We start from the raw sequence: 20,138 nt of genomic DNA on the forward strand, positions 1-20,138 counted from the left end.
GGGAGTTCAGATATAAGATCAATGACAACTGAGCCTCCCACACCGAGCTCAGGAATAGTTGCTCCAGTCGCTTTGCCCTGATACGGTTCGCTTGAATAGCGTAGCCTAACCTTGTAGCTAATATCCAAACTTTATATCCGAATCGGATAGGCTTCCCATGGATATGTTGTTTCAACCCGTGCCTTCCAAAATAAGGGTACCATGGATTCATCAATGGATAAGTAAATGTCACCTGGGAAGTAACGAAGCCATCGCTCGTTCAGCATGCACATAACAGAGCGAACTTTGGCAAAACTTGTCATCTTTGTCTAATTTATCATTTTCACAGAAGTGAATGTTTTTCAAGATTATCCTGAAAACGATTACGTGAAATTGCACGTGAAACTGCTTCATGATGTGTGTCCTCTGCCGTTTCCCAGTACATTCTGTAACGAGCCATAGTGTTGTATCCTGATAGAAAAAAGAATGGCGAAAAAAAAACAGACGTATTTCATTTTTTGATGTAGAAAAGTTTATGTTTCCTTTTTCTAGGGAATATTGATTAGTGCAATAAACAATGTACTCTACGACCTCGTCATCAAAGAACATTTCAAACAGTTCTACAAGAGAATAATCATTTGACAAGAAATTCGCACGAGTAAACTCTATAGAGCTTACATCTGCAATGTCTTTTTCTTCCCATGTACGTTTTTGACTTATTTCCTTTCACCGTCTTTTTTGTTCTAACATCTTTTATTTGTTTTCTTTTTTTAGTTCTGCTCTCTAACGTATTTTTTACTAACTTTTCCTTGGGTTTCTTCTTCAAAAAACAACATCTACGCTTACTACACTGTCATCTTCGTCCACAGGTTCCTCAAATTTCTTATCTTCTACTTGTTCCACTTCTTCTTGGTCACTTTTTTTCTTCAGGTATTCCACCAATTCTTATTGTAACTAACCCATCTTCAGTTAATTTTCTTCCTATCAGCTCACCACCAGCTCTGAGTTGGTTGCCAGATAAATGATTTATGTTGCCACTATCATCGTCATCGGAATCACAGTCACTGAGGGCTGGATTATCTGGTGGCTCAATAAAAAATGTTGGATCTATAATATTTTCACTCTCTTCCCCAATATATTAGCGATGTCAGCTACCGTCAACCTAAAAAAAACAATTTGTTGTAATGGACATCGACCCCTACCGCTGGTGCCCCACTGTCGACATTTGTCGACATCAATATTTATGATTGTAAAAATCGATACCCTAAAACAATATTTTACAGTTCAACACAGTAATACGTCATACACATATCTTATATCACTATAAATAGCGTTACGGTAAATAATATTATTATTTACAAGGTTGTAATACACTTACCTGTCTATCAGTGACATAGTGAGGCTGAGAGTCAATCAGTAGAGTTGTTGACACAAAAGCACCAAACTAGCCACTGCCGCGGCGCATCAACTGCTAGTTCAGAGATACCAACATAACAGCGGGATATTATCGTAGAGTCCTAGACAATCAAAATTTCCCACAAAAAAATATTAAGTTGCGTGTCGACAAATGTCGACAGTGGGAAGAAACGGGTTAAACTCATTAATTAAAGCTTATTATTGTAACATATTAGCAAAAGACACATTTTTTACAAGTTTACAATTTATTAAATAAATGGTGTGTGTATATATATATATATATATATATATATATATATATATATATATATATATATATATATGACAACTGCTCCAATAATATAACGAATTATCTAAACCAATATTGTACATATATTCTTTCATTAATTTATATTTAAAAATGCTTAAAGATTTTATGATTTATCTTCCTAGATTTTATTTTTTATTATACAAAATTATCATATTTTTCATTCATTTTTCTTTAGTATCTGAATTTTACTGAAATAGAGAAACCATAAGCAGTAACCATAAGCTTTGAGACCTCAGGTCCTGACAGATGGTTGGAAGTTTTTCATCAACTATCTAGATCATCAGATACATCTAGCATTCTTTTTATTCGCACCACATTGGCCACTATATGTTCTTCTTCTTCTTCTGACGGACAGCATATTGATAAACACTTAAACTTAAGAGAAAATTATAGGTACCCCAAAAGGGTACAATGAATCCTAATAGTTTAACAGTCATGTAAAACGCTGAAACAATTGATCACATCTTCCTGAGAAAATTCACCGTCCTCATCCAAAATACATACCTTTCCCTTACTAATACAGTCAAAACTCAGGTGTTCAGGAGTTTCCGCCTGCTCATTACAATAAGTAGGCATTACATATTTTTAGGCAAAGTGGATTGTACCTAAAAATACATACTCTGTAGAAATGCTTTCTCAGATGCATGCACGTTAATTAGACCCACAACTTGAGAAAACAACAAGATTAATACTACCTTAAAGAAAGGCGATTGTAGAACCAGTCTACTCACCTTGAATTCGTGCTGCATCTTCCATGTTCAATGTGCACCCACCTCGAAACTGTAGAGGATACACACAAAGGAGTTCCATAGATCAGTTGTCATGTTTTGAGGCAAAGCCTAAGTTTGCCAGAGTGTCATCTGTTTCTTTCTCCACGACCCTCTCTTGTCCAGGAACCCAGCAAAAATAGGTATTGTTGATTCTGCCAAGGGAAGAAACAACTTGACAACGATCCCAGAACAAGTTTGGAGTTAATCACACAAGAGTTTTGTAGGTTTTTAAGATATCTAACTATCAGTGCAAATACTGCCTTGTTCTTGTACCGTAGATGAAAATTCTCATAAGTCCATTTCATGATGGCTGTGCTTCTGCCTGAAAGACTGTGGGCTGTAAGATAAGGACTCATCCATATTTTTTTTATCACACAGAAGAAAGTTTCTCATTACATAACATCAATTTATAATTAAATCACATGTTTAAAACCTTTCTTGCTGTGGCTCTATACTGATTGATCCTATAGTCTTGTAACATAGCAAGTACGCTAGGGTGTTTGACACAGTTAACATTTTGAATAGAAACATTTGTCTTTTGTTGTTTTTAGATGCTTTAACACTTGTTCTCAGTTAGAATTTTCTAATATTGATGTGCTGTTCTTATTTGTCTGGGTGTTATTGTTTTACATTGTCTACATATAAATAATACTATTTTATATTATTTTTATATCATGAAAGAATTTCTAATGTACACATTGTTATTGCTATGTTGAAACTTTTTTCCCAAATTTAATTGTTTTATTTATAGATTTTATATATACTAGCCTATATGATGTATCCTATATATGATTGAATTATCAATAAAATCTATTGTATATTTTTATTAAATGATCAATAACCGTTTTACCTATGACTTGATGACTCTGAGAATAGATTAATCTTAATTTAGAACAAGATATATTGGCTCAAGTAGTTTTCTGTACATATTTATGTTTATTTTCACAGTGAAAGTAGATATCTTTGTAATTGCAAGTTGTTGAAATTGGAATGTTACTTTCTCTGTGTGGATTTTAAATTATAGAGTTTTTTACAGTCAATGGTGGTCAGCTCTGAGTACGATCAAAAGGAGCAGTTCTCTCGAAACTTGCTGAGAGCGCTGGGAGTTTTCTCAGAGCCAAGTCTCAGTCTGCAGGTCATCAGTGGGACCGAAGCCCACAACCTCACCTTCCTCTGGGTGGACCCCACAGGCAACCTTGCAGACGTCACAGAGGCCTTTGTTGACGAGACTGCCTCGGTGAGTGAATCTAATTACCAGATTGTGCTTCAGAATATGTAAGATTGTTACAAAATTGCTACATTTATTGATTGATTCCTCCCGGTGATTACACTTAAAGTTTAAAGTGTCTGAGATAGAATCTTTTTTTGATTATAAGCTTGAAATTTTCATATATTACACAGAATTAGTTTACCTAAATAGAAAACTGTCAAAATTAATCACCTTAATAATAGATTTTATGTTTCTATTGATCATGATTTGTAGATCCCTGAACCACCACCAGTTGAATATGGATGGACTCATGTAATATAATTTACGCTTGTAAACTGTAATTTGTAATTGTAACTAAACATAGCAAACACACACATGGCTCGGATAAGTCTAAGATAAGTCCGTCATCTAATAAAAGGTTTTGAGTAGATTGATATTGATCTAAAATTAATTCGATCTTGAATTTTATACAACATAGACCAATGATTAAATGTTTATTAGAAAATTTCTTAACTTTTACTGTATACAGAGTGTCCCGTAACTCTCTGTACAAAGGTATACCACATTATTCCTCAGGTCAAGACAACATTATTTCACCGTATGAACATGGGTCTCCAATGCTTAGTTTCTCATCTGTCTGTCTCTATGTGTTTTTTATAAAAAAAATTAATATATTAAAAAGCTGCAGCTTATTCAGTTTTTGTATTGTTGGCTATTCGCTGAGAAACTCAATGTAGGCCATGTCTTGTCACAGTAAATCTGCTCTAAATCAGTTATTTATTATTCAATTTAAATCATTTTGGTGTCATTAGATTTTTTGATAAAATCCTCTAAAAACCGTTAAATGCTATTTTTAAGGTATTAAAAGTTTTAAGCGCCGCCATTTTGAAAATACTAAAAATAATTTCATTATATTTTTCAGTAACTGGCCTTGTTATTATAAACATTTGAACCAAATTTGGCATAATTTAACATATAAGTTTTTAAGATATTATATTTGTATAAAAAAGCATAGAATGAGAATGAGAATGAGAACTGTTTAGATAGACAGATGTGAAACTAAACATCTGAGACCTATGTTCATATAGTGAAATATGTCTGTCTTGACCTGAGCAATAACATGGTATACCTTTCCAGAGAGTTACGGGACACCTTTTACATAAAATATATGTAATAATTCATATATATATATTCACTTCGGGTGAATAAAAGCAGAATTGCTCTATTATATCAATTATTAGACTTCTTGATATAAAGTTCCTTTAATATTTCGGCTTTGCCGTTTTCAAAAAGGTATAATAAGGTATAATAAAAAAATAACAACACAGCAACACTTTTGTAAATTTTGTTGCTGTGTTTTTATTTTTTATTATACCTTATTATACCTTTTTGAAAACGGCAAAGCCGAAATATTAAAGGAACTTTATATCAAGAAGTCTAATAATTGATATATATATATATATATATAAGGTTACAAAATAGTAACTGTTCCAATTTTGAAAGGGAAAAAGGTTTTAAAATTCAGATAATTCAAACCATGTTTGTCCCAATAAGTTCTTTGTGTATCGTAAGGTACCAATATGGTAGCTGTACACAATTTTGAGAAATAGTGTATACGGTAGCATTGCAGCAATACTTGGGAATACAAAAACATAATTAATTTTTAACTGATTGCAACCAAACCCGGCAAGATTGTATTTAATATGTCCCCAAATGTATATGTTTATTTGTTAAATATTTTCTCTTGGTTATTTTACAATATAAACTATTAATCCAAATTATATAAAATTATGAACTTTTATATCCTTGCACTATTTATATCTAAGTTATGACTGACCCTTTTGAGCAAAAATAGTGTTTTAATAACTTTATATTCTTAGAACCACTATGATATAACTGTTTAAATCTTGTAAGGTATCAAGATTTCAGAGCTTGTAAATGTTTGGATGTAATCTATTAACATGCCAACCATTAAAGATAAGTCAAATCATCAATGTTGTAGAAACCACCTTAAAAGTTTTCAATGTATCTTCAATTTTACTTTATATCATGACAACCATATTATCAGCTACCTTCACAGACTGCACCGAACGAAATAATTTGAAAAAATGTTAACCATAGTTTTTCATCCAAATATTTTCAAAAAAGCAATCACATTAATGAATTGAGCGCAACTAAGTACACAATTGCTGTTAAGTTATGTGCCAAAAAACATGTATAATTGGTTATGAACTTTAAATATTACGCTGTGTAATAACTTTTTATTAAGAAGTACATTGTGTTAAAGTTTTTCTCTGAATTTTAATGCTAAAATTGTATGCTAACTTGTACAAATTTTAATCTTGAAAAAATTTGTTTTATTTTATATCTGGCTAGTATTGTAACTAATTATTTTAAATGATTGTGTACAATGTAGATATATAGTTTTTAAATTCAAATGCTCTCAAATATTGAGCAATAAATCAATCTTGTGAGTCTTAATAGTTCTGAGAACCATTTCTGTTGACAGTTTTAATGGTTTCAGATCTCTAATGTGAAACCAGTGCTCAAAACACCATTACTCCCAGGGGTCTGGTACCTGAAGATGGTGTTCAATAATAGAGTCATCGCTCAAACCGACTTCCTCATCTCCCCCCTCCAGTTCACTGCCGGTTTTCCGATAAGCCAGCAACAAGCCAAGTTAGATTCTTTAATTACTAGTCAATAGTCACAAAACATATATTTCTCTTAATTTTTCAAGTCGAAGATTAAACAGGCAAGAATTATTTTTTCTTTTAAAAACTCGTGAAAATAAAAGGAAAAAGGAGATCTTACAAAAATGAACATAATTGCATTTACATACTTTAGAGTTAATAATGTTTTATAAAAAAAAAACTAAATAAAATACAGGAGTAGTGTGAAAAACCTCAGAAGTTTCTCAGATATTTTGTAAAGTGATGGATTGAGTTAGTGCTTGTGAAATTTGTATCTTATATTTTGTAGTCTAGGTATCTCTGATGTCAAAACAACGCAAAGAATCCATTTTTAATGCCTTCAACATCGACTTTTTTTTGGGATCCATCAGATGAATGTAGACTCATTATTCCAGGAGTCAAGTCTGTTACAGTAACAGATTTCAGATGCTGCATTATGTGGAAGCGGAAATAAAGCTAAACTCAACAATCGCAGTGAATCAACCTTTCCCACCCATAGCTACATTATATATGGGTACGATAAGTTGCAAATTAAGTCTTTGCCAGCTCTACCGTCAATATATGAACAGCTAAGCATAAAGATGGCTATCTGCCTGCATAAACCTACAAAATAACTCAGTTTAAAGTTTGCCTTCAGAAAAAGTGAAAACAAAAGTTTCCAAACAGCTTGATGTCACTATAATTATTTTCCAAAATTAATATGTTTACCCTTGTTAAATTTTTATTTTTTGGCTTTCGTTGGGTTTATTGCTATTTGCATTATATTGAAACTAAACCTTCCACATTGGTTTTGTTCCTTAACAAATTGACTGCGGTAGACACACCTTGCTACTATACTGTTTGTCCTAATGTCAGTACATGACTATTGTCGCAGTTAAGATATTAAACGTTTCTGGCTGCTTAGTTAAGGGAAAGTAAACATGTCTATTTCCTGTTATTTGGGATTCAACTATCCTTACTTCACATTAAATATTCTTTCACTAAGTCTCATTAGTAAATAGCATTACAAATAAGATACATTCACACAAAATGTGATGGGGACAAAACTAACAAGCATGTGATGGGTTGAAATTTGTTGGAAAGTCGGGAACAAACTGGATGCCAAGATTTGTTTTGTGTATCTTCTTTTCGGATAACTAATCATATACAGGTATCTAAAATTAGCTCAGGTATCACGTGACAACTCAGTTGCTTTCAGGTTCCTACCTATCTCAGCTCAACTCAGTATATGAAGTAGAGTTTATCCACATTCTAAAACACCTTTTTTATCATTGCTTGAACGTAATGAAATTGTGAGCAAAATAATGTAACAATTTGTTTAAATAAGGTTATATGTTATTTTTTCTGTTTAATTCAGGATCTAATTCAGGTATTATTTAGTGAAGAAAACAGGATTTTCTAGACATTTGCCATTGTTCAGTATTATAAAGAATCATGACACTACATATTAAGATCTGTAATCTGATCTCTCCCTCAGGTGGGTAAATAACCTAATACATAAGTACAATCTAGATTAAAATAAACAAATCGTACCAGAGCGTTGTAACACTTATAAGTCAAGAATAACAACAAGCATGTTGTGTGTGTACTCTATGCAATATGTACTGTACTTAATAAAAACAATTCACTGATTATATTAAAACTGGACTAAAAAATACAGGCCAAATTAGTCTTACATTTTAGTTTAAGATGATCCAGGGAATTACTCTACTACTTTGTCAGTTGTATTTATAATTCCAGGTTCCAGCATAGTGGCTCTAGCCAGGCATACCGTGCCAGGGACTCTCCTCTCAAAGACCTCCTGGAGCCTCCGGATTCCAGCCAGCTGTCTCGAGCTAATGCCAACTCCAAAAGGTTTGGGAAAGACCTTTTGCAGTGGATTGACAACCTTGTCCTGAGGTGTGTTTGAATTCAAAGTTTGCTAGACATTAACTCAGACATAAGTATTTTGTTAATACATTGATACATATAAATTATACAGGGTCTGCAAAAAGTCCAGGAACAGAATTTTATTTTTTGAACTTTGGTAAATTAACTTACGAAACTTGCTTTCCATGTTTGCTGTCTGAACATGGGGAGACTGAAATTTACACAAATTAACTAATTTTATTGTTAATGTGTTACTATAAAAAAATATATGTGTAAAATATATGTATTCTTATATGTGTAAAATAATGGGTAGTTTTAATACCACTACAAAATTGTGCTCACTACCTTTACCTAGAAGTTAACTTCAAGAGTTGTCAAATCACAAATATAAATCATAATTAAGAGACCTGAAATTGTAATAAAAGAGAGTTTTCATGAACTATGTCTCACAGGTTCTACACTGTGGTAGAGTCCTGTGTTGTGTCCCAGACAGTCCTGGATCTATGCCAGTCCCTACAGCTGGAACCTTGTTCCTCTACTGTCTGGAGCTCGCAGGCACCAGACCCTAAATCCACCATCACTTCCATTAACAAAACCACAGGCCAGCTTAACAGGTATAGTCACAGAGTAGAGGCTTAGATTATAATAGTTACATGAGTTACCCATCCATTACTATTAATTGAGGCACAGCAAAGACGGCTTGGATTTTTATGTGAAGTGGGAAGCTCAAGCAGTGAGTATTTTATCTGTACTGAGGTGTGCTGTAACTGTTGTGAAGTGATCTCATAGTATCTCTCACTTGCTCATTTATTGGGGTAGAAAGTGATGAATTGATAACTGTGTTCAAGTCAGTTTGCCAGAGTCACAACCAAACTGCTGACAGTGCCCATTCCTGTCACCTCTGTGTCATGAATTTATTTCTTTTCAGTGAGCTGGATAATTGTAATAAATAGTATGTTTTATATTACTTATATGTTCTGTACACCTTTTTTTAGTTGAAAGTTTGTGCATATACCACCCAAGATGGCCGACAAGTAACATTTAAGTGAAAGTAACCTCTTAAAAAAGTGTAGTATTAGTAGTGTTTTAATTAACCAACAAATATTCACAACTATACTGACATCATTTGCAACTAACAACTGTAAGTCTGTTCCATAAGTATATAATAACAATTACTTACCAAGAACTCTGTAAAAGATAAAAATCACCACTTCTCATTCAAGTCAAGGGAACTGTTTCATATTGTATTATTGCAACACTCGACACCTGAGCTACACCATCACCAGAGTAGCACAGCTGGCAGACAGACAGACAGACACAATCGCTGACACTGCACTAGTGGCTCACATACCTACAGAGCCTACCTCAACTATCCCCACATAAACAACTGCCTACTGACTAACAGCTCTACACTGGCTGTTCTTACCATGCAATAAATAACAAAATTTGCTTCACTCAATTCAATTGCTTCATTCATTTGGAATAAATTAATGCCAATCTGACAATGTTTGAAAATCCAATATAAATATATTTTTCTACTGTATAAAATGCCACCAACTAAGTATCCTTGTGGTGTATGTAGTATCGGGGTCAAAGTTTCAGGAATACAATGCACAGGTCACTGCAAATTGTGGTACCATGCAGGATGTATCGGTATAACTGATAAAAAACTTATAAAGATGTGCAAGTCAGATGTTGAATCCTGGATTTGTATTGACTGTAAAACAGTTAAAGTTTGTGAAAACTCCTTGGCTAAAGACAACTCTTATTTATTGATGAATAACAACCATGCGACCTCAGAGCTTGAGGAGGTGAAGTCAAAATTACAGGAACAAAAAACGCTAGATGAAGCTGACCTAGAGACTTCACTTACTTTGGCTGCAGAGGCTGGGAATGCACTAGTACATGAAAATAACAAACTTCGGCAAGATATCCAAAGCAAACATGAGTGTAACTCCAAACTAGAGATTACCTTGGCTAGCATGGAAGCCAAAATGAAGGATCTTCTAGCAGCTGAGGAAAAATATGTAGAACAAATTGAAACTCTCCAAGAAAAACTGCATGACACACTATTAGAATTGGAAAAAAGTAAACAAAACCAATCAGAACTATAAAATTTATTTGAAGACCATGATTACACTCAAAACCAACTGCTCACACAATATTCACAAAAGATAACCAATCTTGAAAAATCAATTTTGAAGATGAATAATGAAGAAAATTGTTCACATGAAAGTGCCAACAAACTGCAAAACCCAAAATCTTATAAATCAACAGAAACCCAAACATACAATGAAACCTTGACTACTATCTCAAACTCATCATTTCTCCTGGAACTAGCTAAGCTAAGACAGAGGCAAGATGAAGCAGATCTTAAGATTAGGGATCTTGCTGCTCAACTTAACAATAACTCCAAACAACGTGACAAAGAAAAAACAGCCTCTAGTCTTGACTACTGTAAACAAAATAAAGAAAACCCGAAGTCACAGGGCCAGACAAACGCAAGTCTCAGAAAATCAAGAGCTTTTAATGGAAAAGGCAATGTTTTCAGCATCTCCCTGCAGGTGGCAAAAAGTAGACCATTAACTACTACTTTACAGGAAACAGGGTTAATTGGGGGAACAAATCCACTTCCGACTAAAAAACTGCCAACAACACTGACAGAGGTATCCAGCCAACTGACAACCCTACAGGCATCTGAACCTAGCTTCTCGACAACTCTACAGGCAACAGGATTAACGGAGGGAACCAGTTAAACCCCAACTAAAAAACTGTCTACACCAACATTGACAGAGGTATCCAGCCAATTGACAACTCTCCTGGAAACAGGATTAACGGTGGGAACCAGTCAAACCCCAACTAAAAACTGTCTACAACAACATTGACAGAGGTATCCCAATTGACAATAGCCAATTGACAACCCTACAGGCAACAGGATTAACGGAGGGAACCAGTCAAACCCCAACTAAAAAACTGTCTACACCAACATTGACAGAGGTATCCAGCCAATTGACAACTCTCCTGGAAACAGGATTAACGGGGGGAACCAGTCAAACCCCAACTAAAAAACTGTCTACACCAACATTGACAGAGGTATCCAGCCAAATGACAACTCTACAGGCAACAGGATCCCAGGTTAACGGTTTGGACTTCACTCCAAGTGATGACGAGGACTTCAACATCATTGTAGTGGAGGCAGATGTTCACCACCTAAACCCCAACTCCACTTTTAAAACTAGCAGACTAACTGACTGTCTGAAAACTTCATCTGCTCTCAACTGCAAACCACCCCTAAACTCAAAAACATTAGCAGAGGACCAAACTCTAGATGACTTCTTTAGCAGTAACATAGCATTTTATAAAGAATATACTGTATGGCTGTAAACTATAACATCATGGCAGATCATAACAAAAAACACAGTTTTTTAGAGACAACACACAGGAAAAAAGCAAAACTGAAACATCTGCAGAAACAAAAAAACCTTTACAAGAATCTTCATAAACTCCCAACTGAAACTAAAAGTATAAACCCTCTAAAAAGCTAAAAATACTCCACCAAAATATTGACTCATTAATGAACAAGACAAACCAGCTTGACCACTTACTTCACACCACAAAACCTCATATTGTAGTCTTGACAGAGCATAGTCTAAAAGATTACCAACTTCTACATACCAAACTAAGAGACTACATATTAATTGGGGGGTTTTCCAGAAAGTTTTCGAGAAAAGGAGGAGTGGCCGTATACGCTCATGAATCACTTGGAAATGTAGTAGAAAGTAAAGACACAAGCTCTGAAGAACTGATTTGTGAACAATATGCAGTCAATATTAAAGTGAAGAAGAAAACTGTATACCTTATTGGCATCTACAGACCTCCAAGTGCGAACCTTGAAGATGCCCTGAATATAATCTCAAGTACCTTAGACAAAATACCTACATGGAAATGCCCTACCATCATCATGGGAGACATAAATATAGACATGCTGACACAAAACCAAAACAGAAACAAACTAGAAAATATGTTGAGCAGTCATACCATCGATAGACTAGAGCTACCGCCAACTAGAGTCACCTCAACCTCAGCCACATCTATTGACATGGTATGCTCTAACTTAAACTCTAAAGACATCAACGTAGATGTCATCACTACAGGACTGTCGGATCACAAAGCGCAAATCAGCACAATCAACGTCCAACCCCAGAACTTGAAACTCCCATCCTCAACACGTCGACAGTATAATCAGGAAAACCTCAATCAACTAAAAATTATACCATCAAACGTAACCTGGTGTGACGTTTACAACAAAATAGAAGTTGATTAGGCCTATGACAGCTTTAATAATACTTTGATTTTAGCCTTGAATACAGCATGTCCTACCAAAAAATTAAGGTCAAAGAAAATAAGAAAATTTGGTGTAGTGATTGATGAGGATACACAAACACTAAAACACAACTACTTACAAGCACTGGACAGAATGCTACTTCATGGTTCAGAAGAAAATAAAACAGAAACAGCTGCTAGAAAAAGGGAATATGACTTAAAACTGAAGGAAAAGCGAAAAGAAATCACATCGAACTACACTCAAAACTGTGAAAACAAACAAAGAGCCCTTTGGGAGGTGATCAACTACGAAAAGTGTAAAAATACAAAAGATTCCATCAACCTTCAACTACTAGTCAAAAATGAACTGATTGAGGAGCCGCTTGAAATTGCTCAGCACTTCAATCAACACTTTGTCTCAGTGGCGGAGAAAATTCTTACTGCTGCTGGCCAGATACAACAAAGGCCACAACTAAATGAGGTAGAAAATGACTATATTCCTGACTTGACTTTTCTACCAGTATCAGTCATCGAAGTAACAAACACCATATCTTCTTTTAAATCCAAACCGTCCTCTGGAATTGATGAAGTGTCCTCCATACTATTAAAACACTGTAAGGAAGAAATTGCACCTCCACTTACATTCATCATAAACCTATCTTTCACCCAAGTAATTTTTCCCAAAGCATTAAAACTAGCAGAAGTCTTTCCTAAACTCAAAAAGAATCCGAGCACCTCAATCGATAACTACCGCCCCATATCCCTCCTATCAACAATATCCAAAGTAATTAAGAAAATTGTCCTTGTTGTCAGACTCTTGAACCATCTGACAGTAAACAACATCATCACAAGCCAGCAACATGGGTTCCTCAAAGGCAGATCAACAACTTCTGCCATAATAAATTTCACTGAGCTTATGATGAATGAAATAGAGGAAGGAACTGCCATCAGTGCATTTTTCCTGGATTTCAGTAGGGCGTTCGATTGCTTGGAGCATGATCTTATATTAGAAAAGATGAAGAACATGAGGATAAGAGGGATGTCTGGAAAGTGGATGTCAAGTTATCTAAAAGGCAGATCACAAACAGTAGAGATAGCATATACATTAAACAATACAATTTATAAAACTAGATCACCACCACTTTTAATTGACAGAGGTGTTCCCCAAGGCTCAGTTCTTTGACCAATGCTTTATATTCTGTTAACCAATGACCTCCCAAAATATCTACAAGAGTTCTGCCAAGTCATGATGTATGCTGATGACACAGCCTTGCTGGTGGCAGAGAAACAAATACCAGAACTTGAAATATCTTCCTTTGTAACCCTGGACATGGCAAAGCAATACTGTCACCAAAACAATCTTATATTAAATGACCGCAAAACCCAACAACTGAACTTAGGAAGAGCAAGTGCAGTAATACATGGCTTGCCAGATATTGAATTGAAAAATGAAGCTAACTACCTAGGAATCATCACTGACAACAATCTAACCTGGACTCCACATGTAGACCAGCTCTGCAGAAAGCTCAGCAGTAGCCTATATGTATTAAAAAGAATAACAAAAATGAGCAATCTGGACACAGCAAAAACTGCTTATTTCTCACTCTTTGAAGCACATCTAAGATATGGATTAGTGGTATGGGGAAACTCTTCCATCGGGAATCTCCAACGGGTACTAATACTTCAAAAGAAAGCTGTGAGAACATTGGCAGGACTAGACCCAAAGGCTACTTGCCGGCAAGCTTTTCAAAATCTTAAAATTTTGACTGTGGTATCTCTGTTTGTGACAGAAGTGATCTGCTATGCTGTCTCACAGAACATTACAAGGCTGGGAGAAATGCACCATTACAACACCCGGAACGCCATGAACTATGCTCTGCCAATTCATCACCTTGCTCTGTACGAGAGGAAGCCAAGCTATGCAGGACCTAAACTCTTCAATATTCTTCCAGACCATCTGAAAATAAACAGTGGACAGAAATGCTTCAAGAAGAAACTCCAAGAATGGTTTCTACAGAGGACATTTTACTCCCTTGAAGAATTTATAAACTGGAGGAACCATTAATCATAGTGCTTAAAATGGTTTATCCACTGTTTTCTACATTGCTGACTAATATCCTAAATTATTACCTTTACCTACTTGACGCCAATTCTGTAACTCTATGTACATGAACAAAGAAACTGTCTATTGTCTATTGTCTATTGCATTATTAGTAGAGCTGAAATGTTTATATGTCAAAAGATAGATATAAAGGATATACACAAAAGATAGATAGATGTCAGGAAGGGTTGATTCAATGCTAGCTTCATTTCATCTTCCACTTAACGCAGTATCTGTAATCTATTTTGTCACAGACTTGACTCCTGAAATCTGGATGAGATTGTGTGCACCTGATGTGACAATGAGAAAACTTCATCTAGATTGTTTCTCGAAAACCAGATAGAGCACGTTCATAGGCTAACTGTCCCAGATGTCGAAACAATGCAAAGAGTTCAATTTAAACGTCTTTGTCGATTATTTTATTTTTTTATATTTATATATAAAAAGATGTTCTATTTTCACTTGATTATTCATCTGAGTGAAATAAACGAGCAATTTAGAAAACTGTCTATTGTTGAATTTAGTCAACTATTTCCATTCACTAATTTTAAGTCAATATTTGTCTTGGCAATGTTTATAAGAATATATCCTCAAGAAATATTTTAATACATCAATGACAGGTACAGGCAGATTTATTGATTTCAGAAATTCAAAACGTTAAATATGCTGACTCCAGATAATGCTAACTTTGTTGTACGGAATACACACAAAGATACAATATTTGACCGTAGCACTAGCACTTTTTGTTCCTTGTTTTGCTAACTTACTAAAACTAATTTATTTACTTCACATTTGTTTTATAAAAAGAAACTATTTTAAGATTACTAACTTAACATGACATTTAATATCTTGTTAGGACTAACTAAAAGTGTGCTGAGAGACTGCTCATACCACCACGTCATTAGTATACCTGTAGAGCTGTAATATTTCAATAGAAACTTAAAGATAACTTCTTTCAGCATAACAATATATCAGTATTATTTTTAACATGATGTTGTAATCTTCAGGTGGTGACACAGGCTCGAGCCCTAGGGGCGTACCTATGCAGAAGCGGCCTACGCAGAAATGTGATACAGATCCTTGTATATATATATATATTTTTGTGTGTGTACAGACAGCCTTATGTGGCTGCATTGGACCTCTCCCTTGCCATATGGTTTGACCAGTGCAATCATGTCACTAGCCGACAAGAAAAAGTTGGTAAACGGGTATTGCTAAACTACATAAACAACGGTGTTTATACAATATGAGTTGATCGTTAAACTAAAATAATTTACTGTTATTATGAATTAGGAGATGTCAAACTCTGAATGTTGCTCTCATTAAACCTGAGTGGTTAATCAATTAAAGTAAATCTTACATGCAGCTTTTGAAAATTTTTCCCTTAACGTTGTTGCTAATTGAGAAAGTTTTCTTCTAAGAGAGAAATTTTAAAAGTTTTCAACAACATCACTCCAGTGGTAGTGTTTATATTCTTCATATATGTTATAATAGTTGGATGTCCATATTCTCATGACATATTGTAAGACTAAACTCAACCTACTGTTAATAAACCTTCTAAACGGTTCCTTTACTGTTTGTTACAAAGGAAAAATTAAATACAAATTACTAAATTCACAAGTTTTAGAAGTCCATGTCACCACAACTCACCCAAAAACAATAGTTCATATATATATATATATATATATATATATATATATATATATATATATATATATATAGATTTGTAAATCTCAAAATGAACATATATGAACATTTGATTTACATATTAACTGTTTTTATACGCAGTTGTCAACTGAACAAACATGGTCACAAATGAGAGGCAATTCTAAAATATTAAACATTGGGTTGGGTCAAGTTGTAGATATTGGAAAGGTCCAATGCAGCGTTTTGTTGAAGATCAGTATTTTAATAAGTGCCACTAGACATAGACTATCATTTTGTTTTGTTGAAATCACAACAACACAGTAAGTTATGGTAGGAAACTGGCTTAGTACAACCAAGTAATTACCCAGTCTGAGAACCGTAATGTTATGTTTTAGTACGCTTGATAAAGCTTCTTAAAATGGATGGTCATAACAAAATGGAAAGTTTCTTTATCAAAACAGGGCTTTGATATATTCTTACAGCTCGAAATGTTTGGACCTTCCAATGTAACTTTATTCAATGTAATTTCCATCTTTTTTGACACCTTAAACATTGGGGAACCACTTCTGCAATGACGAATTAAAAATTGCTGTCCAAAAACTTATGGTCCGTAGTAACCACATGGAACAATATTCTTTGAAGAAGGTTTTTTCTTGTATTTTTAATTGCTTAAACAATGAAGGTATATTTGTTAGTAAAGAAATAAAATATGTGAAAGAATGTATTGAAAAAATTTTATTTTTAGTATTTTTTAGTGGGTCTTACTTTTAAAACACTTGTATTTTTGGCATCATTACAAACTGTGGCTGCAGAATAGTTGTTTATAGTTGCTGACTGAATTTGTCAAAATTGTTTGTTATTGTTTCATTTATAGAGAAGGTAGTCAAGAAAGCAAGAGACTCCACAAAATAAAGACAAGATCTTATTGTTTTTCTTCTCATTATTAATTGATACATAAACATAACTGCAAAACATTTATAGAAATGCTTGAGTTTTTGCATTAGTGTCTCGTATTTTTAGTCTCATTTCAGAATATTTATATAAATATTCTGAAATGAGGATCAAAATTCTTTTAGGAAAATATCAAATTTATGTCTAAAACACAGTACATGCAAGTATAATCCAGAACTGGTTCAGTTTGAGATAAATCTACCTTATCTGAATCCACTATATCTTCATGTTATATGTTGTGTCCACAATATTTTCTTCAGTTTTCCTGCATTAAGAGTTAATTTTTTAAGTCGTACACGTTACTTTGCATGATTGTTACTAATTTCCTCATTTTTTTACAAAAATTGGGTCTTTGTCTCATACAAATTATTTTATGTTAAGGCAAAACTCAGTTTTCCCCTACAGTTTGTGATACTTAGATCAAAATGCAATTTCCTTTTGGATATCTAAATACATGTGTTGGTGTGATTTCAACATTTAGCAATAATAATATAAAGCTCTTTTATATAAGACATTTAGGATTAATTCTTTAAGGTTAACCCCACGAGACTGTTGTTTCCTCTAACAACAGAGGATAGACTGGCCGTGGTGTACAGATATTTGTGGGTTTTAGTCTCAGAAACCCTTTTTACTCTCATAACATGACAGATTTTCTTGCTTTGCATTGTTAGATGTTTCTTTATGTGTGACATTTGTAAAGTGTTGTTGTCACTTTTTATTGTAGTTAAGTGTTTTTTATGTGTTTGTGACTTGACATATGTTTATTCTATTGTTAGTTCATTTAGAACTAAATTACCAAATCACCATTTTTGTGATAAAATGTGTGTATATTTACTTTATACTAAACATTAAACTATAATTGGAACTTTCACTTTATACAACTTTTAGGACCAATATTGTCAAATCTATATGTTGCAACTGATTTATGAAAGTGATCTATAAGAAGTTGTGGATTTTTTGTGTATGTGTCTCTTAGATCATAACTACAAGAGTCACTAAGGGAGTAAAGAATGTTTACAAAATGTTATACTATGTCGTCTGAAGATTTTCACTTAGGACAAAAATAGCCGAGGGATCTTCTCATTGCATTTAGTCCCTAAAGGACCTTTGCACTGCTTCCTGAATGACACAATATTCAGGAGTAAGTTTTGGGGTAGGAAATTAATGATAATTATCAATAACATATGTTCATATGGAATTGTATTTGTAGAAACTAATTAAATAGAAAATATTTCAAAATGAATCAGAGAACACACAGCAAACAGTGCCTAAGCACTTGAAAAACTTACATCAAAATAAATACTGTAACTAAAATTAAGTTCTTAGTAAATAATGGAAGATATAATCAAAATAAAAACATCTTAATACAACTCACTCATGATCTCAATTTTTGAGACACTTCATAACCAAACATGTATCTTAGTTGTTTTGTGCAATTTCATTAATATAGGTAAATACATTTGAAAAAACCCAACCTATAGGACACACTCCTTATATAACAGTTGAAATTTTTTATGTAAAAGATTTTATGTAAAATCTTGTATATGAGCAGTTCATTTGCTTATCATTGTGTAATGTAATAGTTATGTAGTTATAATTAATATATTGAAACCTTATAATGAAAAATCCTAAGGCTTAAAAATTTGTATTGGGAAGATTGAAGGTGCTCTCTGTGAGCTATGAAGGCAATTTTCTTACAATGAAAAATTTTTGAACAAGTCCTGAAGGACGTGTAAAAGTTTGTAAAATAATAAGTGATTTTATACAGTATATGAAAATTTGAATATCTTTATTTGTAATATCGAAAATGACAAATTAATTAGGTTCCCTACACAAAAGTTTGCACACTTACTTGATTACACACCAACAATTGATTGTATTGGTTTTAAGTACTAAAAGGAAGTTGATAAAATGTTTTTGTAACCTGACGATTTCTGGCAGAGAAATCACATTTCTGGACTTCAGTCTCAGGTATGTCTATTGTATCCATAATTAAGGAGGTTATATTCCTTGATAGATGTTTAATACTCTGTACCTAAGGTGTCTGTGAAGAAGCTTGTATTTTCATTCATTACTCTTCACATTACTGCATCTGCTTGTTGGTTCAAATGTGAGCATTATTCGTATTTATTGTCTTTTATATATTTGAGACAGTAAAAAAGATATTATCACATTAGCTAATACTAGATAAATTTTAACATCTAATTTTTCTTATGCTGTATAAACTTCACTTTTATTTTTATAAACAAAACCGTTAATAGATCAAAATTTTCTGATAGTTTAGTCTTCAATCACTCAGTAAAACCACAAAATCCTCCATTATAATGATATAAGTGTTGGAAAAACTAGAAATTATACCTGTATAGACTTCAAAGTATGGTACAAATGTATTGAATAATATGAAATAGTTCATAATGATTACCTATGTTTCCAGTACTTCTTTTCAATAAGTAAAATAAAAAACCCTTGTTATGTCTATTGCCCTTCATTCAGGAAATGTCCTGTATTATTTTCTATATTATATAGTCCTGAACTGTGGATTGTCTAATAACAATAACAACGTACCTTTGAACTGTTAGGCGAAGGTACGTTGTTGTTGTTGTTATTGTTATTGTTATGTTATGTATATTTTGTATTCTCATCTTGTAGTTTTTTTTAACTCTGTGCCATGAAAACATGTCTGCGTGTGAACTAAGTTAACTCTAAGCAGTTCATTAAAAGTGATTAAGATTATTGTGACTGAATTGTGCTCCAGTCATGTAGCAATAACTGGAAAAATATCTCAAGAAAAATTAAAAAATGATTAATAGGTCAAAGGTCACTATGCATATTTTTAACAAAATCCGAAAACACTACATTTAAAGACTTA

The 20,138-nt window shown here is 33.5% G+C and overlaps 1 protein-coding gene across 1 annotated transcript in view; it reads left to right on the plus strand.

Moving 5' to 3' along the window:
- Nucleotides 1-20,040, plus strand: part of LOC124353906 (xylosyltransferase oxt) — a 58,263-nt gene extending 38,223 nt beyond the window's left edge. Inside the window, exons 14-18 of the mRNA XM_046803960.1 lie at nucleotides 3,512-3,712; nucleotides 6,210-6,364; nucleotides 8,119-8,277; nucleotides 8,700-8,861; nucleotides 15,679-20,040. Coding sequence (XP_046659916.1) covers nucleotides 3,512-3,712; nucleotides 6,210-6,364; nucleotides 8,119-8,277; nucleotides 8,700-8,861; nucleotides 15,679-15,685 — 684 coding nt within the window. The 3' untranslated portion in view covers nucleotides 15,686-20,040. The remainder of the gene's footprint in view (nucleotides 1-3,511; nucleotides 3,713-6,209; nucleotides 6,365-8,118; nucleotides 8,278-8,699; nucleotides 8,862-15,678) is intronic.
- Nucleotides 20,041-20,138: the final 98 nt, after the last annotated feature.

The sequence above is a fragment of the Homalodisca vitripennis genome, chromosome 2, assembly GCF_021130785.1.
Source record: "Homalodisca vitripennis isolate AUS2020 chromosome 2, UT_GWSS_2.1, whole genome shotgun sequence".
Classification (NCBI taxonomy): domain Eukaryota; kingdom Metazoa; phylum Arthropoda; class Insecta; order Hemiptera; family Cicadellidae; genus Homalodisca; species Homalodisca vitripennis.